The sequence below is a fragment of the Cynocephalus volans genome, chromosome 16 (genome assembly GCF_027409185.1).
Source record: "Cynocephalus volans isolate mCynVol1 chromosome 16, mCynVol1.pri, whole genome shotgun sequence".
In the NCBI taxonomy this organism is placed as follows: domain Eukaryota; kingdom Metazoa; phylum Chordata; class Mammalia; order Dermoptera; family Cynocephalidae; genus Cynocephalus; species Cynocephalus volans.
In genome coordinates, this window is record NC_084475.1 from 55,250,958 (window position 1) to 55,273,769 (window position 22,812).

General features: G+C 34.7%; 1 protein-coding gene across 6 annotated transcripts in view; it reads right to left on the reverse strand.

Moving 5' to 3' along the window:
• Positions 1-22,812, reverse strand: part of MPDZ (multiple PDZ domain crumbs cell polarity complex component) — a 170,578-nt gene that overhangs the window by 66,998 nt on the left and 80,768 nt on the right. For 5 of the 6 annotated variants that reach the window (XM_063080257.1, XM_063080262.1, XM_063080261.1 and 2 more), the window contains exons 11-19: positions 21,394-21,577; positions 20,529-20,597; positions 17,277-17,386; positions 14,814-14,960; positions 13,794-13,958; positions 11,724-11,909; positions 10,381-10,590; positions 8,355-8,474; positions 5,344-5,511 (exon numbers count right to left, since the gene is read on the reverse strand). In XM_063080257.1, the coding sequence (XP_062936327.1) occupies positions 5,344-5,511; positions 8,355-8,474; positions 10,381-10,590; positions 11,724-11,909; positions 13,794-13,958; positions 14,814-14,960; positions 17,277-17,386; positions 20,529-20,597; positions 21,394-21,577 (1,359 nt within the window). The remainder of the gene's footprint in view (positions 1-5,343; positions 5,512-8,354; positions 8,475-10,380; positions 10,591-11,723; positions 11,910-13,793; positions 13,959-14,813; positions 14,961-17,276; positions 17,387-20,528; positions 20,598-21,393; positions 21,578-22,812) is intronic. The other variant, XM_063080259.1, reaches the window with a different exon arrangement.

Here is a 22,812-nt window from a genome sequence, read left to right on the forward strand (position 1 = left end):
GATAAGAAATAGAAGGGGAAATTCATTACGTAACTATTAAAACTTTACTCATTGTTATTTTTAAGTAAAACAGGAAAAAGTAAAGCAAGCATCTTCTCCCCCAAAACTGTATTGAGCTTTTAAACAAAAGTCTACCAACATTTAAGTTCAGAAAACAATTATTTCTTCATTTTATCATGTTTGGAGGTAACAAGGAAAAGGGAGTAAAATGATTAATCAAAAAATTAAAACCTTTTGATAAAGTTCAGCACTCATTCATGACAAAGACCCTCTATAAGTTAGGTATAGAGGGAAAGTATCTCAACATAATTAAAGCCATATATGCCAAACCCACTGCCAATATCATCCTGAATGGGGAAAAGCTGAAAGCTTTTCCTTTAAAAACAGGCACTAGACAAGGATGCCCACTCTCACCACTTCTATTCAACATAGTGTTGGAAGTACTAGCCAGAGCAATCAGAGAAGAGAAGGAAATAAAGGGCATCCAGATTGGAAAAGATGAAGTCAAACTGTCCCTGTTTGCAGATGACATGATCCTATATATCGGACAGCCCAAAACCTCTACAAAAAAACTGTTGGAATTGATAAATGATTTCAGCACAGTAGCAGGATACAAAATCAACACACAAAAATCAGTAGCATTTCTTTTCTCCAATAGTGAACATGCAGAAGGAGAAATCAAGAAAGCCTGCCCATTTACAATAGCCACCAAAAAAATAAAATACTTAGGAATTGAGTTAACCAAGGAGGTGAAAAATCTCTATAATGAGAACTACAAACCACTGCTGAGAGAAATTAGAGAGGATACAAGAAGATGGAAAGATATTCCATGCTCTGGGATTGGAAGAATCAACATAGTGAAAATGTCCATACTACCCAAAGTGATATACAAATTCAATGCAATCCCCATCAAAATTCCAAAGACATTTTTCTCAGAAATGGAAAAAACTATTCAGATATTTATATGGAACAATAAAAGACCACGAATAGCCAAAGCAATGCTCAGCAAAAAAAATAAAGCTGGAGGCATAACACTACCTGACTTTAAGCTATACTACAAAGCTATAATAACCAAAACAGTATGGTACTGGCATAAAAACAGACACACTGACCAATGGAATAGAATAGAGAATCCAGAAATCAACCCACACACTTACTGCCATCTGATCTTTGACAAAGGCACCAAGCCTATTCAGTGGCGAAGGGACTGCCTCTTCAGCAAGTGGTGCTGGGATAACTGGATATCGATATGCAGGAGAATGAAACTAGATCCATACCTCTCACCGTATACTAAAATCAACTCAAAATGGATTAAGGATTTAAATATACACCCTGAGACAATAAAACTTCTTAAAGAAAACATAGGAGAAACACTTCAGGAAATAGGACTGGGCACAGACTTCATGAATACGACACCAAAGGCACGGGCAACCAAAGGAAAAATAAACAAATGGGATTATATCAAACTAAAAAGCTTCTGCACAGCAAAAGAAACAATTAAAAGAGTTAAAAGACAACCAACAGAGTGGGAGAAAATATTTGCAAAATATACATCTGACAAAGGATTAATATCCAGAATATATAAGGAACTCAAACAACTTTACAAGAAGAAAACAAGCAACCCAATTAAAAAATGGGCAAAAGAGCTAAGTAGGCATTTCTCTAAGGAAGATATCCAAATGGCCAACAGACATATGAAAAAATGCTCAACATCACTCAGCATCCGGGAAATGCAAATCAAAACCACATTGAGATACCATCTAACCCCAGTTAGGATGGCTAAAATCCAAAAGATTGTGAACGATAAATGCTGGCGAGGCTGCGGAGAAAAAGGAACTCTCATACATTGTTGGTGGGACTGCAAAATGGTGCAGCCTCTATGGAAAATGGTATGGAGGTTCCTTAAACAATTGCAAATAGATCTACCATACGACCCAGCCATCCCACTGTTGGGAATATTCCCAGAGGAATGGAAATCATCAAGTCGAAGGTATACCTGTTCCCCAATGTTCATCGCAGCACTCTTTACAATAGCCAAGAGTTGGAACCAGCCCAAATGCCCATCATCAGATGAGTGGATACGGAAAATGTGGTACATCTACACAATGGAATACTACTCAGCTATAAAAACGAATGAAATACTGCCATTTGCAACAACATGGATGGACCTTGAGAGAATTATATTAAGTGAAACAAGTCAGGCACAGAAAGAGAAATACCACATGTTCTCACTTATTGGAGGGAGCTAAAAATTAATATATAAATTCACACACACACATACACACACACACACAAACCGGGGGGGGGGAAGAAGATATAACAACCACAATTATTTGAAGTTGATACAACAAGCAAACAGAAAGGACATTGTCGGGGGGGAGGGGGGGAGGGAGAAGGGAGGGAGGTTTTGGTGATGGGAAGCAATAATCAGCTACAATGTATATCGACAAAATAAAATTAAAAAAAAAAAATAAAAAAAATAAAAAAAAAAAAAAAAAAAAACAAAAAATTAAAACCTAGGACAACTAGAAAGGAAGAAACCCACTGGCTATAGCCATGTTGCCTTTAAGTCCTCATTTCAATGACCTGCCTCCATTAACTGAAATACCATGAGAGTGGGTATATTTTTCAGGTTCTTGAGTAATGATTATTTCCCTTTAATCCTTAAGTGATAATTAACCAAATTAAGCAAACATATACTCCTTTAAAAAAAAGAAAGCCAGCATGGGCCCCCAAACGAGAGAACTTTGTGAACAGGAGCACCAACTATGGCTACGGCACTTTATGCAGGGTCCTAACCTGCTGCAGGGTCCTACGCTCCACTGTGAAGAGCACAGCCTCCCTCCGTGATGAGCCCATACTGTGGTGATGAGCTCTTACAACTTTTGGTAGCATACCTGATCAAGGTCAAAAGACCTATCATCAAAGTGAGGAGACAGGTAAAATTATTTGTCCATTTCCAGTTGCAATTTAAGGCTAGAAGATTATTGTATATTTAACAGTCAATCTGAGGAATCATTGAGATCCTCACACTCTGTATTATCCTTCTTTCAAATCAGTATGATCTTTGTTTTTCTTAAATATCATATACTAGATGGTTTTATTAATTAAAAAACCCTGAAGTGAGCTTACTTTTTTTTTAAGAAAAATAGTCAATTCTAAATTCTATAACAAATCACCATTCTATCCTTTTAAAATAAATTTAGTGTTAAAAAACAGGAAAAATGCATTATATAATTTTTTTTCTGTACATAAAATTTTCTAGTCAAAATGTAGGAACTAAAAAGGTGCCAGGAAAAAAAATATGCTGCAGCAATTTACCATGATAGAGGAACAGTCCTACTTGTTAAGAAAACTGAAAGCACACAGGAATTCCACAACGTGTTTTAAAACACACTCATTAATGTCTTCTTTTTGGTTTTGTAGTTTAAATATTTCAGTTGATAGGTCAGCTTTCCAAAATTTGCTTCAACAAAAGAGTAAACTGTTTGGGGGAAAAAAAATGGAGGCAAACAGACTTCAGCAAGCCAGTACGTTGTGCTGTACACAGCCAGCATTTGCCCTGTATAATATATGCTTCTCAGCATGCAGACTGTGTAATCCCTTTAAGTAATAATTACTAAGTTAAACAATGCAATCTGTCCCATTGGCAAGAAGAAGTGTGCTATGCTGTGGATTAGGAGATTCCATTAGGAGATGAACTCAGCTTTCAGCCCTGAGGCCAGTAAAGACTGAACATATTCCAGACAGGCTGCAGCCAGACAGACAGTCTCAGGTGTGGTGAGAGAGGAGCAGCTGCTCCACTCAAGATTATACCTTACAAACCAATTCAAGGAGATTGCCCAGCATCATTTGCAAGGATAACAGGTGCACCATGAACATAAAAGAAAATGCTTTGAAAACGTTCTGGCCAAAAAACTTGTTAATCAGGAAAGAAGGAAAATTGGGCTAAACCTCAATATATGCAGAAAATATATATTTCATATATTTAAGAAAAAATTATTGTCCAGTCTTTTAAACTTAATTTTAATGTATGTTTATGATATATTTCCAATGTAGAAAAAAAAATACATCCACATATAAACTCTTTACCCAGACTTAATAGATATAAACATTTTGCCATATTTTCTTTAAGCTTTCTTCTTTTCTCCAAGGATAAATTCTTTCCTGAAGTTGAGAAGTATCAAACCCACACATTTTTAGATTTCTTACTACACACACACACACACACACACACACACACACACACACACTCATATTCACTAAAAAAATACTTAATTGCTTTGTTTGTCAATTTCCAAATATATATATATATATAAAAAGAACTCTTACAAATCAACAGAAGGATGAGCAACCCAATATAAAAATGATCAAAAAATATGAAGAGACTACTGATGAAAAGACCATTTGAAAACCAAATGGCCAACGTATGAAAAAGTATTCGGGCTGGCCAGCTACCTCAGCTGGTTAGAGTGCAGCCTTATAACACCATGGTCATGGGTTCAGATCTCCATACCAGCAAGCTGCCAAAAGAAAAAATTCTAGATGTGAAAAAGTATTCAATCTCACTAGTAATCACTAGTAAATACAAATTAAAATAATAACATACCATTTCACACCTAAAAGACTGAATAGGTTTTATCAGCACCATGCTCTAACCAACTGAGCTAACTGGCTAGACCTGGATAGGTTTTAAAATATTACTTATTAAACATAGAGTATATTACCAAGAAAATAAATACACTTGGGGCATTTGTGCTAATACTCTATTTCTAAAATATAGATGGCACAGAAATGTCAAACAGTAACTAAACTTTTCATTCATATCCAATGATATACTTCACCACTCACTGTGATTTTTATGTAAAGTATTCTTTGGCATCATTTTATATAAAAACATATGACAGCATTAAGTTTAACTTAGCTAGTAAATGTTAAATGAATGAAGCAAATATTTTCCTGTCCAACTTTGCATAAAAGTCCGTTTTAAACATTAAGAAAAGAGTTACTCTTGTAATTTCTCCAAAATAAATACTGCTAAAAATAAAATTTGAGAAATACATTTCATTAAAATTTTTCTTTCTGACATGTAAATCCTAATCAAAACTTTGAACCCTTGTGTCTATCACTCTGTCTCACAGACATTAAATTTAAATAGTCCCTACTGATCTGAATATGTCCAACCAACACTAGCTAAATGAAATTGTACTTTAATCTGATAATGAATGCATGACTGGAGAAACATCGTATCTCCAATACGCTCCTATAACTCCCCATAAACACTAACCTCTGGAAAATTATACACAAGGCTTTCCCATAAATGAAATGGCATTTCCTTCGTACCTTGGGAGGAGACGATGGAAGGGAGGGGCCATAGTTCAGGCCATCACTACAAGCACTGTCATGAAGAGATAAAAGAGAGGCTTGAGTAGAGTAGATACTGTCATTATCAGGACAGTATTGAGACTCAAGTGTGGATTCATCTACAAAGTCAGCATCATTTGTGTCCACCTAGAAATAAAACAATAAGATCAGTTGGGATTTCTGTTCTCTTAATATACGACAACAGTCTTCTCTTGAGACTAAAACGCATATTGGTACCATTCTTTTGTCTATTCCATTTTCCACATGCCCTCTTCTCCCTCTTTAACACATCAGAGATAAACAACGCAGCAGAACAAGGATGAACTGCCCATCTACAGCAGAGGGTACTGACATGAAGGTTATTTTATTCCATCAATAAAAGGGCTAAAGGTAACAATTCACAAAGGGCTTAGATTTTAAGTTTAAACATTTCTATAAGTTAAGGAAAATATTTACTTTTTTTCCAGTTCACATGCACAACTCTTATAATTTTATAATAAAAGGAATGAAGTTATCACTTCCTATTCAAATAAAATAAACTATTATCTAACAACGCAGCTAGGCAATTATCTATTTGCAAACCTCACTAAAACCATATGTTTTATTTAAATTATCTTTAACTAGATTTTAGAACCATTTGAGTTGCAGAAACCAAAGAGAAAATCTGTGATTTCATGCTAAAATTATACTAACAAACAAGGAGCCTAATTATGATCTGGATATGGTGAAGCTTTGTTCTAAACTTTTGTTAGAAAACTCATATAGAGCGAGATAAAGAATTTCACTACATATTATCTAAAAATCCTGTTACTACCTCTGTGGTAGAACCAAGAGAAAGAATTAAGTCATGACCAGCTTGAAGGTCTTTTTGCAATTCACGCACAGTTACCCCTTAGAATAGGCAGAACTGACATAAATACTACCTTTCTCTGATATTACCAGCACTTTCTGCCTGTCTTGATAGCAAAGTTCCCCATGCTGTTTCTCTGTGATTTCAATTTACATGGTTAGCCAGGAGAAGTTAGAAACATTATAACATTATATCGAATCACATTGTTGCAGAAATTTGTTAAAAATACAGGTGGGCTATTTAAAGGTGACCCTTTCTTCAAATATATTTCATAGTCCTAATAATATACTTTAAATACAGGTTCAAATTCATCAGTGAGTCACTGTGTGGAGGTTTATGCTTTACAAATGTGCATTATGTATAACAATCTAGAAAGTACCGCAAATACTTAACATTTGCTTTCTAAATAGACAGCATTAATTAAGCCTTGTGCCATGGATTACAATAAATAAATATTCATTTTAAGTAACATTAAAGAAAGAAAACCTCAATAGAATTTGCATACCTATCATTGATTCCTTAGAATCTTAGAAGAGATCCTAACAATCAACACATTTAATTACTGTACAGATAAAACACTAGGGCCCAGAGAAATTGAATAACCAGTCCAGGATTATATCGCTGATTAGGGAGAAGACTCAGGACATCTATTACCATTATAAGATGCAAAGCTTGCATAAAAATATTCTGAAGAAGTCCTACTATATTCTTTGTTCATTATATTTTGGAAAGGTAAACATGTTCTATACAAGTCAAATGGTTCCCACAGTTGAAAACAGGAAAAAACAATGAATCTTCTTTTTGATTGGCATTAATTTAAGGAAGTTCAAGAAAGCCATGTAAACTCTAGAGAAAATACTGTTTATTGTTGTACTTTAAAGACAATAATATATTTGTGTCTTGAAACATTTCAAAAAGAATTTGCGATGGCTGGGCACTACTTAGCACCATAGTACCTTATGTAGTTCATAGCATAATAAACTATCTAGTTTTGAAATGCAAACGTAATGCCAATGGAGAGTAGGGCCAAGAGTCACCTGCTATGTTAAGAATTTTAATGTGGAATTATTGCATTTATTATAATATATGCTAAAATTTCCAAATGGCTAATTCATGACCTTGCAATTAAAAAATATTAACAAAATGAACTGTCTCCCCCCAAATTAGGATTGCCAAAACATATATAAAGTCAAAGAAATAATTCACACTCTAGTTTAAAATGAGATGGGCACAATCAGTTATAAACCCATAATGAAGAATTTGACAGGTTTTAAACCTCTCCCTAGTCTAACAACACTAAAAGTATTTTAAAAGCAGGGCAAATACCTTTATAGTGACACTGGACAATGTTTGCCACTCCCCAGAAAAGTTGAAAGGTACCAAGCTTTAATGGCAGAAGTACTGTGAATAGGATGTACAATTTGTTATATTTATATTGCATTAATGTCACGTGTACATTTATGTCTGGTATTTAGTTTTACCCTTTAATTATTGACATAGCACTGTCCCCTTTACCAGATAGTAAGGTTTTCAAGAGAAGAGTGGCTCCTAAAACCTTTTATTTCAATAAATTTTATAAAGATCAAGTAGAAATAAAATTTTAACTTAACATTTTCTAGTAAATCGGTGATGTTTTCAAATATGTATTTACAGAAAATGGGATTTATCTTTTCCAGAAACTTTTGTGTTCTTAATAACACTGAACCAATTTATATGATTTTCATACTATTAATATCTAGTGGAAAAAATATACTTGCTACCTCAGTAAAAGTAGCCAAAACACTGGTTTACGACTGAATGCTGAAAACAGTTAAAGAATGTCCAGAGATATCCAAGTATGAAATTAAGCACAAAAGTGCTCCAACAGCTTTAGATATGATATAAAGATTAATTCTACATGTTTATGCAACACAATGCTAATTGAACTTTCCCTACAAATCCAACAAATATTTCTCACATATATTACGGTTCTTCTTCCATTTTCAACTGTGAGAACCATTTGAGTTTGAGTTGGAGAGAATATGTTTGCCCTTCCAAAACATAATGAGCAAAGAATATAGCAAGACTTCAGAATATTTCGATAGGCAAAGTAACACACAAGATTTCTGAAAGGAAAGCTTGGTAAGTCACGGCCACTAACCAGAGCCAAGTCAGCCCTGAAGAGGGCTTTGTCAGCCAGCCCTTCCTCCTCCTCACAGGAGTGTGGTGGGTAGAGAAAGGAATCCTCCTTAGCAGAGACATAACCTTCTTCTGGTGAAAGCTGCAGGGAGAATGGTGTTTAAGGACCAGTTCATGGAAGAGAGAACAACAAAGAGGGAGGGAAAGAAAGGGTAAGGGGCAGAAAAGTGAGGGAAAAAGAGAAAAAAATGGGAAAGTTTTTCAAATAACATATGACTTTAACATGGAATAAGTATGACCTGATATTCACATTTAACATTTTTATATGATAAGATATAATAAGGATATTTATTCTAATATGAATATCATAGGTTAGATGAAACTCCCTTTCTACTAATTTTTTTCATTCTTCTTATAAAAGATTATCAAAATCAACAATTTTTTCATGATATAATAATCTTTTGGTCATTTTTATCTGCCAAATATTGTGAGCAAACAATGAGTTTCTAATATAGAAATAAGGCAACTTTTAGGTGTTAAGACAGAAAAGAAATTGCAGAAGAATAAAACATTAAAAAGAATCAACTTCTCTGTCATCTCTTACTAGAACTTTATTATAAAGAATATAATTTACTTGACAAGAAATGTTACTAAACCCTATTGTGAAGTCTCTTAATGTAGCATGGCTTATATCTTAAAAAACAACAACAACAACAACAAAAAAAACTCTGCATGTACACTACACAGTCTGCTTAAATCTCACTCCTGAGCTACTATATTAAACCTTAATCACTGTGACAGAAAACCTAATGTTTTTACTCCAATCTCAGAAAAAAATGGGCTAAAATATTTAAATAAAATTGTCTTGCCTACATCACCCTGTACCAGCAATTCATGCAGAAGTAGTACTGTAAATGAAACTGTTTTTCATCTTTTCCCACACATGAGTTTACTATTTATTAAACCTCACTCTAGCTAATAGAGACATTTATCATATGCTGCAATGCACATTGAATTTGAAATATCAAATATTGTCATAAAAAATTTATTTTGGAACTGGCTTGGAAAAAGAAATTTGCTTGCTTCTGAACAACATGTGGTTTCTCCTTAAGGGCAGTAAAAAACATATAACTGAGTCATGTTTGTCATTTCTCATTGTCAAACAGAAAGATCAGAAGTATATTTATGGTCCAACTTTAATAAATATGTAGAGTCTTATGACAGCCTATCTTCATTCTTATATTCCCCTTTGAATTGATCTTTTGTTAAGATTCTACAATCCTGTTTTGATTTTAGGTTGAATTATCATGTTCTTGATTCTTCCCTCCCTCCCTCTCTTATTCCTTTTTTCATAAATATATTTTCATAGGTTATTGAAATTCTTTACGGAATAAAAAGTGGCACATGAACAACTTAACATCTGAAATATATTAACAAAGCTTATGATTTGAAAAAATTCTTTCACAGAAATCAACGAATCCATATTGCTGCTTATGCAAATCTATCGATGTGTATGCATTTTCTTCAGAGAAGGTATATTTGCCCTTTCATTTAAAACTATATTTATTTATACACTGGCAAAACCCACAACTATTGAAAAAGTCTCTAATATTTAATCGCAATACAGTGATAAGTGCCATGTTGTAATCACTACACCTATGTGATTACTACCCTTAGTTGTTAATGCTATTAATTTTTATAATACCCCACTACATTGGTATTAGTATTTTAAGCCATATTTCTTTGAAAATATTTGATTCTGCATTCATCATGAACTTATCATTGAATAAAAAATGTCCAGTGTGAACCACAAAGCAGTAAGTTATAAATTTATTTCTGAATTTCTTGGTTGTTTTCTATTTTTAATTCTTTTAAAAATATTACTAAAAATTAAATCTTTATATCCATGGAACCACTAACCACATTGATGAGAAGTACCAAAACCATGAGTCAATCATAAGAACACCTGAAGCTAAAAGTAAGTCTACGAGCCATTTTTTTTTTTTTTCCAAATATAAAAAGAATTCAATAAAAACCCAAATTCTTACAGGTAAAGGCTTGGCAACTCCTATTCTCACAGTTCCTGATGGTGCTCCTTTCAGTGCTTCTACAGCTTCTTCAAGACTGCTGTTTTCCAAGTTAATGTCATTGACAAACATGAGTCTGTCTCCAGGAAGAAGTCGTCCATCCTTTTCAGCAATGCCACCAGGCACCAAAGAACGAATTACAATCACAGTGCTTGCCGGATCGATAGGATCCTGACAGAAATGGAAAGGAAAAAGTCAGCTCATTTTCACATTGAAATATTTTTTTACAGGTTGTCTACTGTGAATTGTACTAGGTGGGAAATTGTTTCAACTGTCTTAAAAATTTCATACAAAATTTCTAATAAATTATCTGGGCAAAGGTTATCTCCATTTCAGAGTTTAAGAAAAGTTCACCTGAAACAATGGTACCCTCACTTGCTAATGTTCCTAAATAGACCTCTTAATCTTAAATTGTACAGACAACTTTAAAATGATAATTTTAATATTTGATAAGTTGTCAAATTTTACAACTATCATTTGTGGCTAAAAGTCAAGTATATTAATTATTAAGAACAGCACTTGTTAAAAAGGATGTTCTGTATGGAACGTCAACTCACCACTAGTTGTGAGTGTACTGAAGGTAGGACCTGTCCTTTTGAAATGTAGAAATACAGACAGAGGCGATATAGTATTTAGTGACGCAGTGTTTTCAGATACATAGCAATCAATATTAGAACAAGGTTCCAGAATTAGGCCCTATGAACACAACTCCCTGGAGTCATCTGAGCTGACTTTCTGGTTCAGTATTAATAAGCAGCAACAGCTGCATGCAGACAGGCTGTAGCATTTTCTCATTTACTCCGCATAGAACACAATGCAGGTATGGACACAGGCCACAACTGACCAATTTAAGCATATTCATAACAGTCAAATAACTGGAATACCAGAATTTATAATATAAAAATTATAAATATATCATTCACATTAGACAAAAGAAATAAATATCTAATACTTTGACATTAAAATGTAAGCCACCAATTGAGAGCATGGAAATAAAAATATCATAAAAATACTCCCCAGATGACCAAAAAAACCTCTATATTTCTATGATATTCCTAATATGTACTCTGCATGTTCTTCAAATTCCTAAGAGCTAAAATATAAAATAGCTCAAAAATTCAATGTTCAAAGAAACCCTTTATGATAATCAATGAAGCATATAAATTCTATTTTGAAATACTGACTAGAAACAAGAAAATGTCCCTTATGACTCTAAAATATTATCTGCTTTTTCTCTGTTAATAATATACTTTTGGTATATTGCATATTTTTTTAAAAATTTGTTAAAAGTAGCATATATTTACCTGATAATCTAAAATGCTAAAACCAAGCCCTCTGCTTCCTTTCTCCAGCTCTATGTGCTGAATGCCAGCTTCCCACATGGCCAAAGGAGCTTGAACTTCCTCCGTATTCTGACCCACGTCAGTCACCGCCAGCACTGGATCCTCTGTCTCTGACGACCCAATGAACTCACCTAGATCTACATGTGGCTGTATAACAGACCAGACAGCTCTTATTTCACAGGCACTAGATTAGCAGATACAAGAACCAACACTACAAGGAAAAGTGAGATTCCCAGCATCTATTCAGACCAAAACATTCCCAAGTTAAGAATAGCAATCAATAGCTTATCATAAAACCTTTAGGAGTTAAGGTAGTAATCACTGAAAGTTCTTAAAGTAGGAAAAATACCTAAGTTGTAACAAGAATTGAAAATACATGGTTCGAATATCTCCTATAAAAATACACAATGGTTACATCACAGTAGCATGATTGTGGGTGATTTTCACTTTTTTCATTAGTGTCTGAATCACCTCAACAATCAGAAAAAAAAAGTACAGCTATTTTTATATTAAAAAGAATTCTTAATGATAAATAAGAATAATTCAAGAGAAAATGGATATGTGTAACGTTCTGTACTCTATGCAAATAAGGGTTCTGAAATGTTATGACTTATGCACATGATTATTTCATTAATAAACTAATGTACACAGTGGCAAGACATAAGATTTAAAATCAGATTTGCCCCTGCTTGAAACCTGTCTCGACTATTTCTTATCTGTGTTACCTGGAGCAATATTCTTAATCTGGGCTTCATAGTCACCCATCTCATAGAACTTTATAAGGATTAAATGAGGTAACAGTTATAAAGCACCTGACACAGAAACAGGGATTCAAAATGTTAGCTTCTTTCAGTAAAGAATTAATTAATTAATTAATTAACTAATTAAAGTGAACATAGGTTAATTCAACTTTGTTCACATGTATGAGCATACTGGATTTAAGACAGATATATTTATAAATATGGAATTCCAGTTTGTATACTATCTTTCCTGTTAATCAATTACTGCACAGCCTAGGACCACAAACACAAATATGTCTACCTGCTTTACTGTAATAATTCCATTTATACCATGTAAAATATGTATGAATATACACAGTGCTAGCCTTTGAGTGCTACACAATTTGGAATTATGTTTCTTGTTTTACCCTATTCTAATCACCTATGTGAATATTAAATTATGCACCTTATTCTTCAAAGTCTTGAAAATTATTCCATTGTACTGATTCCTTCAGTGTAATGTAAATCAACTCCTAACATCATCTCTTGTTATACCTCACATGAGATTTGACTAGACTATGAGTTGTGTGAAATCCAGATCTTAACTTTAGATATGTATTGCATATCCTCAGAAAAGCTGATTAGCTCTACTTCTTGACATTTTGATCTGAATGGAAAAGAATAAGCAAACAGGAAAACAGGAGTTTCTGGATATCACAGAGAATCACCTGACATGTAGTATTATGAACTCAAATTTCTCATATTTTAAAACTATAGTGTGCAAATAAGCAAAACCTACACACATAGAAATGATGGGTCTCTCCATATTTTAGCCATTCACTAAACAATATACTATGTGTATACTGTATGGATCTTTTACCACACATGTACTATATACGCATTATTTATACAGTTCAGTTTTCTCTTCTGCTAATGGGGACATATGAGCATCTATTTCACAGAAATATTGCAAGTAAATTGTACAAGTACGTAGTGTGCAATAATATCTAACATCATTACATTACCTTATTTAACCTTCAGAGCAACTCTCTGAGACAGGCATCATGACTTACATTTTACAGAGGAGAAAACTGAGGTTCAGAGACATGAACTGACTTTTCCAAGGCTGCGCAACTAGTAATTGTCAAGTTTGATTCAAACCCAGGTCTGTCTGACTTCAAGGCCTATCCTGTAAGCCAGGGGCCACGTGAGGAAAATTACAAATAAAAGAAAAATGGCTTTACAAAGTTATTAATGCCATGCAGGCTTCCATCATATATTCAGATTAGCCTCATATATGCAAATCTGATACCTTCTCTGTTAGCTCAATATCACATAAGTCCAGGCTATCCAATTCTGATTGGGTAGTAGGGGGCACAGTTCGACGACAGCACACCATTGTGACTTCTATAGGCAGTTCCTTTAAAATATTCACCACATCTTGGTGATTTTCCCCAAGTAATGTTATGCCATTTACCTGTGGAAAAAGATACACTGTCTAAGAAAGAACATTTCATAATATGAATATTCTTTTGAAAACAATTTTTATTAAATAAATATAAATTCTACTGTGATGATTACCACAGTTCTGCTGTGCTTAGATCTGTAGTGAGACCTGTGGAAGTACCATCTAAAACAATTTACATTCAGGTTTAGAGTTTTGTTGCAATTGGAGCTTCTAAAGTACTCACAGGAAAACCATTAGCTTTCATCCAAGTTCGATCTGTCAGTGTAGGAGTTAGGAAAAGGAGAGTCAAAAATATTCCCAAAGATTGAACAAGAAAAGAACGTGTTTATTTAAAAAATGACATTTTATGTAATTATTAAGTGGAAAAAATAGAAAATGGCATATATTGTATGCTAGCATGTTTTAAAAAGGCGGGGGGAGTTTACATTCAAATTTTCTTACTTATGCATTAAAAATACTGGCAGATTGCTCAGAAAAAAAATATACCAGTAGATACCCAATGAAAGGTGATGAGAAATGGGTGGATGGGACAGACAGGAGACTTTTCCCTGCTTATCCCCTGTGATTTTGAAACATGTAAATATATATTTACTTATACTAAAAATTGAATAAATGTTAAAAATTTTTCAAAAAATTTGTTTATAGTTCTCTGGACGTAAGGGGGGGAAAAAGCATGGAATTAGGTCTGAAGCTCAATGCACACACAGATTTGAAATTTCTGCTTTGAGCTGATTTTTATTTATAGATCTCTCTCAAGTACCTTTTGGAGGGGAAATTTAAAATAAGAACTTACTTATTCACCACATTAAGCCTTAGCAGCCTTTTCAGAGTCTTATCTAAGGAGGAAAAGGAACAGCATCTTACTTCCAATAGCTCGTCTCCACTGAAAAGCTTCCCACTGTGTCCAACAGGACCTTCTGGTAGAACAGATCGGATAAAATGATGTCCCACTGCTGCTTCCAGACTTATCCCCAACCCACTGTTCTCACTAAACTTGCTCACATGGGCCACCTGAAAGGAGAAAAATCATCACAACTCCAATATTCTTCCTTTTATTTTATTCATGCAGACATTTTATGTTCACCCCAAAACAGCCAACTTTCTCACCAAAGCTTCAAAAACCTTATCATAAACCTGCAAATCTTTAGAGCTTTGCCTTTGAAAGAGTACTAATGGCTACAGGTTTCATGAACTAACAAAGCCCAAAAGGAAACAGCCAGCTACAAGCACCCAAGATTCTTTTCAATGCCTACAGATGCTAACAGATAGAGCTCAGAGCCTGAGCTCAAACGATACTATTGAAAATATACACAGCACTTGCTACGTGCCAGGGACTGTGCTAATCCTATTACAGAGCATGTCATCTGCTTCTCATAAATAGGTACAATTTCTCTCCTAATTTGTTTCCCAAATTAGGAAGATGAGGTTCAGAGAGGTTACCTTAACTGGAGCTGCTCAGCTAGAAAAGGGCTTTGAATACAAGCAGTATGAACCTAGAACCACACTCCTGATCTTAGCTGTATCAAGGGACAACAACGGTCCTTAAAAGTGAATCAAAGCTTAAAACAAGAAAATGGACTTCCTACTTCCTACTGTTACACTAAGTAATAAAGAAATGTTAGGAAATTGCCTATTTTCACGCATAGTCCAATCATTATAATATTAAAATCAGAAGGTATGCTAAAAATGATCTACTTCAATCCTTTTATAGTTAAGGAAACTGAGGGATAAAATAACTGAGAAAAACAGTTTGATTTAAAAAGAGCTTTTCCAAATCTTAATAATAATATGTGCAAGGTCAATATCAGAAACGTCATTATCTGACTGAAATGTAATGCTGGATGAAATCCTTCTCACTCTTGAAAATCCAATTTAGACATCACTTCCTCTGAGAAGCCTTCCAGGTACCCACTGATAATGTCCATTAATCCTCTCTGCTATACACACCACTCTTTTTGTGCTTTCATTTACTCTGTACAACATAGCAAAAAGTCTGAAGTCAAATCTGTTTCTTACTTAACTCCGACCAGGGACCATAAATAACTTAGTTCTTTCTCACGTATTGCACACTTCTGCCCTTGACACAGTACTGGGAGTGCCACCAAGACAGCTTGGGCACAAAGCTCAGTTCAAAGTTGAGTCTAGGGTCTGATGTCTGTGACAAAATGGCTAGTCAAAGGGTCCCCTTCATTATTCAGTTACCACCTCTACAGTCTCAGTTATATGTGCCAGCCATGTTAACCCTACTCCATAAAAGGAATCCCTAAATTTTCATTTCATTTTAATCACTGTTAAAATGGACCTTATTGTATTTTTTTATATTTTATTTTATTTTATCAATATACAATGCAGTTGATTTTTGTGTCCCTTTACCGATTCCTTCCTCCCCCCTCCCTCTTCCTCCGTCTCCCCCCTCCCATCCATCAATGACCTTACTGAATTTTTCCTTGACTCAATTTAAAATGGTAATAACAGTTGTACTTACTCAATTCATATTTGACTGTTAATCATCTTGACTGTTTAAAAAAAATAGACTGTCATGGGGAATAAGTGAAACACTAAGAACACAGATTGGCATCAAGTGCTCAATAAGTGCTAGTTAATAATATATGTCCTTATTTGTTACCTTTTATCTCTTCTAATCCAGAGTTATATGAGTATTATAAGCAATGTGAAAAATTCTACCCAATATAGTATTTTATTTTTCCTTTTGAAATCCCTGAAATTTGCTGGTGTGCATGCAAAGAGTGATAATTTGTTTCAACTCTGTCAGACCTCTTTTTAGGATAGCAGATTACAATTAGCTATGCTAGATATACAAACTGTTAATAAACATAAAACTTTCACTATGGCATAAGTGATATGAAAAAACTATGTAGAATTAACTTCTTAAGGAAGGTAAGGACATAAAAGTGATAATAGGAAAGAGTCCTTTTACAATTGTGTACTCAGGTCATGACAATTTTTGTTTTATTTTTAAGTACTCTCTGTCACTCTATTCTGATTCTTTCTATAATTCAAAGTTTTGAGAATCAGAAAAACCTTTTCTCACATCTATATTCTTTATACTACTACCAGAAATATTAAAATAGTGATGAAATATAAATTCTAAAACTCCCACCCCATTTATTTCAGTTCCGTGGTTACTACACAACTTTCTCCAACCTGAATTTTTTAATACCTGAATCAGCACATTTACATATTCTAAAAAATGCACTGGACATTTCCTACTTTTCTGGGAATATTTCTGATGACTTTATTTTGCCATGAACTTCCTGCTCAAATACAGTTACGAGTTAGGAAATGAGGGAGGGTAAGCTAACCTACCACTATCTCATAGTTAATTCCCATAATCCTTTGCCACTTGGTCAGCAGGGCAGCTTCTTGTGGTTGTGCATCTTCTATTTCTTCTATCTCTGCTGATAGTAATGGATACCCTGAAACAGTCAAGGCAATTAAGTCAGTGATAACTACAAAAATCTCCATATCCCAATATTCTGTACAAGGGATGCTGGGATCAGAACCTGTCTATTGTACCAGTATGTGGTTACTCTTATTTCTATACTTATTTTAGTAATTTAACTTAGAACTCTATCATTTTGCATGTTCAACATTATTCTCTTTTAATGGATGTCTTTTAAATCTTAACTGTATTTCCACTAATATGTAGATATTATCTTTTATTTAAAAGAATGAGGATTCACAATTGCTCCAGGATTCACTTGGTAAAGCTATGACACCTTCTATGTTAGTTTATCTCTTTCATTTTCATTTAGTTCTTTAGGGGTAAAAAAGGAATATTTTATTACTTAGCAAAAACAAACCAGAAAAATTAACAAAGAATATATACAAATCCGTGTACAATGAGAAAATATTTTTAAAAAGAAGAAACAATGAAAAACTGAGATCGTCCATTAAAATAAAAGCATATAATTAGAATCCCACTCACTAGCAAAAAGGGAAATTTTTTTAAAAAGGAACAAAAACCACTAAGCAAATTGTGTAAATAATACTGACTTTAAAATGTGTAGCTAAACAAGAGACTGAGAAGAATTGTGAAGTCATATTTTAAAATTTCTGTAGTTCATTACAGTTTTTACTCATAAGAGTTATCTTTTAAAAATCTCTACTCTCTAATTTTTAATAGTCTATTTAGCATTCAAATTTCAGATTTAAAGTGTTCCAAAATTCAGATTTCTCATTAACTGCCGCCTCTTTAGTGGGAATTAAGGAGCGTTCGCTCCAGGCATATTTTGCACATTTGCTATGCCTTAATAAAATGATTCTGTTTTCTCCTTGAGAAATTGGAAATAATAAGCTGTGTACACACACACACACACACACACACACACACACACACACACATACACACACATACACATATATTTCTTTTTTTAATCTGGAGACTGGTCCCGCAAAATAAGTGTTTTCTCTTCAAAATTAAATTCAGTCCAGAGATGGATGATTAGGCAGGAATGAACACAGATTACAGGAGAGAACAAGGAGGGTGGGTTCAGATTCTACCTCCTCCCACACTTCCTTTCTGTGAGTCTGTTGCATTTACACAGCTATGCTGATTTAAGCAGGATGGGATTATAACGGAGAAAGTAGGGTATCAGTAAGTTGCTGATAAAAAGTCTGAGATTTATGTTCACTCTACCAACCAAGGTTTATGCAACTCTCCATTCTCACTCTCTCCCAACTGCCCCAAGACTAAATTTTAGACAGATTTTTAACATCATAAAGTCTAGTCCTCTGATCTTAATAAGTCAAAAGTTTTGTCCAGGACTGCTAAGGAGTCAAATATCTGTGGAAGAGACAATGATATTTTATCCCTTTTCTAAGGGCTAGTACTAAGGCAGATGTATTTGAATCACTTAGTTTTTGCTTGTTTTCTTTGTTTAAAAAAGATGCTGGGACTCCTGATTCTAAGTCCTGAGCCTGCCTCATCTATCCTCCCACACACGTATGCAGATTTCTCATTAGCTGCCTTCATCAAAACAAAATAGATAGTTCTGAGCTTTCCAAACAACCCCCACACCATCCCCATTTACAATCTCAAGTTTCATGCTCTGAAACATTTTTATCCTTCCTCACTACTATTGACATTCACTTTAGCCTAAATAATTTCTTCATCTATTAGTGTAAAAATGGCAGAATATGATTAATACATGCAAACGCTACACACCTCCCTTCTGGGATATCTTTGCAAACACAAATATTGCTTAAAAATAATAAAAATAAATCAAAACTTTCAGCAGGAAAAAAATTTCAATAATGAAGGAGTAGATACGGTAAAGAACTACAAAGCTTCAGTATTTGCAATGTAATTATATAGCAATGTACTGAATAGTGAATATTAATTATTTAGTAAAGGGTAGATTACACATGAAGGGAGGGACTTCAGTCTTGAACTTTGTTTAGTGGGTTTATATCAGTTCGTCTCTGTTGCTTACAAGAGACTACCTGAAACTGGGTAATCTATAAAGGAATGAAATTTATTTCTTACATAAGGTTTGGGATGCTGGGAAGTCCACAGTCCAGGGGTCATATCAGGTGAAGGCTGATGGGGACTCACTATAGAGGCCCCTTGGCAATGCAGGGTACCACATGGCGAGAATGGCATAAGCAAGAGCAGCTAACCTTCTCACATGTAAAGTCATCAGAACCCCCCCATGACAACCCTTTAAACCATCAATCATCCATTACTCCATCAATGAATGGATTAATCCATTCATGAAGGTACAGTCCTCACAATCCAATTACCTCTTAAAGGCCCCACCTTCCAAGTACCATAATTGGATTTCCTACCCTCTTAACACTGTTACAATGAAGACCAAGTTTCTAATATATGAACTTCTGGGGGACATGTCTGACCCTTAGCAGGGTTTAAGTTACCAAAGTACCAAAAGCAATCTGACAGGTAAAAGAAGCACAGAGCACACAACATTAAAAAACGGCAGCAATATTCTAACAAAACTAAATAAAACGATGCTGCTCCAAAGAAATTTTTAAACAGCTTTATGGATCCTAGTTTTATAGTGAAAGAATTCTCAGAAAGGTTTGATCATTTATCTGTATGATTACTCTCTAAACCAACGTCCCAATATTAAAAATTAGAACTCTTGAAAAATTAAAAAGTGAGAAGTCTCCCAAAATTGGATAGTTTCATTCATAAGTGTTTTACATTAAAGACTCTCTTGTGTTTATTTTAAAGTACTTTATAATTTTATTGTTTGCTCAATAAGGTAGAGACATGTCACCTGTACAGAAACAGGAGGATTAAATTAAAACCATGTATACAATTGATTCCGAAAGGGTTCTGATTAAAAAAAAGAAAAAGAAAAAAAAAGTAGAAAAAAGAATAGGCTGACTCAGCAAGAAAATATACCAGCTATAAATGAACTATTTTAATCTATGAGAGCAATTAATACCACTTATAAATAGGGATTTGCAAGCATTTCTTTTTGAAAGATTTTTTAGTAACATAGTATATCCATAAAGGTTTAATCACATTTGTAAAAACCATTTCTCTAAAAAAATAATAAAGAACATAATAATCTGGCTCTAGGTGTTTACCTTCTTCAACTGGTAATATGTTGGTATTTCTCCTCAAAGATAAAGAATCTTCATCTTTTTCATAATTTTCTTAAAGATAAAAATATTTTAGTAGTTATATCTTTCATATAATCAAGCACTTGAATGTTTCTAAACCCACTGTATTTATTTGAACACCTAAAAGAGTGTGTGTTTTTGGGAGATGAATACCTCACTAACCATATGCACTTAAAGGAAAGTTCTTCAGTTAATGCACAAAGAAGTACATTTCTTCTGTGACCTGCCTCCCTGTTTCTTAGTACTACAGGTAGTAGTATATGGCAGTTTAGAAATGGTCAGCAGTTTTAGAAATGAAATAGCATTTTCCAGCCAACAGACTGATTGCTACCAAAAAACCCTTTGTCAGTGAACTACATGGGGATTTCAGTAATTTTCAGAGATATTCACATACAAACATCTTATGAATGACATTTCTAAATTTGGAGTTAAAGCCGATTCCTTCAGGCGAAGGTTGGGCATTTAGCGTTACCATGGGGCTCAGATAACTAACCCAGGTAGAACAGCTCAAGGTTGGATGTCCTCCTAAAGACTGCATCCGAAAGTAATAAGAACAGAAAGGTAAATGACTCTGCATGTTTCTGATTGAGATGTGGTGGCTGCATGAATAGGATAGAAAGAAACTGGCTTCACTGAGAAGCTCATGTTATAGTTAATGCACACATTGCTGATTCCAGTTAATCCTGACTTTATCAAACTTTCTCTTTTTGCTTAGTTCATAATGAATAACTGAAGGTAAAAACCATTCTTTAAATAGATTATTTTAGAATTAGAAAAAAATCTAAATAATAGAAAGGTATAACTTAAAACCAGATTACTCTGGCATTACCTTTGCCAATACTGGCATTAACAGGACACAAGTCTGTGTCTTTTGTGACGTCCTCCCTTGACGTGAACTCGGCTTCCTGCTTTGTTCCTCTCCTCATCAGCGTCAGGTGCACAGTTTGTCCTGTGTGTCGCAATACCTCTACTGCTTGCTGATTGGTAAAACCCTGCAGGTTTGTGCCATCTACCTGTGATAACAAGATACGTTAAAAAGTAAATGGATGTTTGTATTACAAATGCACAAAATGTGTATTTACTACTTGTTAATGTGAAAAGAACGGGGACTGAAAAGTCTCCTAACTGGGGAATGGACAACAATACTCCAACAGCTGCTTGGGGATCAATATTAAATTCGATGCACTGCAATCACTTGGGAAGGGTTTGTTTTGTTTAATATAGATTCTGGTGTACCACTTGTAGAACTTATAAGCCAATAGTTCTAGGGTGGGGCCCAGACTTCTATACCTTTTTAAATATTCTTTTACATTCCTCATGTGATACTGATGGACAGTCAAGTTTAGAAACTAGCACTATGCAGGAGGATATAAAGGCAAAGACAGTGATGAAAGTGCTCATTGAGAGCACTGACATATCCCAAAGTCATGTTTGCACTGCCTTTTAAAAAAATGAGAAAACTACCTTCCTTTTTATTTCTTTGTCCCTTCAAAAAAATATGTGATTTTCCCCTTTTCTAGTTCACAAATGACATAACAGTTGAAAATGCTCCTGTAGTCTTTCCAAAGTACAGATATGATCAAATCACCCCGACCCTGCCTTCCACAGAACACTCCTTAGGACAATGCTTGGAATGGCTGAGACAACCGTTCCCACCTCCCCTCATTACCACTGTCACCAACCTCATGCTGCATGATACTGCCTATTCCTTTCTGCCCTCCAGCCACACAGGCTCATTTCCCTTCCTCTGCTCTGCACTGTTCTCTTCAGCCATACGGGGTCCTCGCAGGTCCTCTTCCCTCAGCCTGGACTTTGGACAACCCACTCTTGCTCACACTCTTTCTCACCAGTTCACTCAGAAAACACTTATAATGGCTTTAGACCTCAGTTTAATAGTTATTTCTGCAATTAAACTACATTGACATCCCTGACTGTGGTCAAATCCCCCTGATGGAGTTTGGATGTGTTGTCCCCTCCAAAACTCATGCAGAAATTTGATCCCCAATGTGGCAGTGTTGGAAACTGATTGAGTCATGGGGGCGGATCCCTTATGAATGGATTAATGCTCTCCCTGGGGGAGGGGAGATTAAAGAGTGAGTTCTCCCTCTATTACTTCCCGTGAGAGCTTGTTCTTTAAAGGACCCTGACACCTCCTCTCTCTCTCTTGCTTCCTCTCGCCATGTGATCGGCTTGTACCCGCCGGCTGCCTGCCACTTTTCCACCACGAGTAGAAACAGCCTGAGGCCCA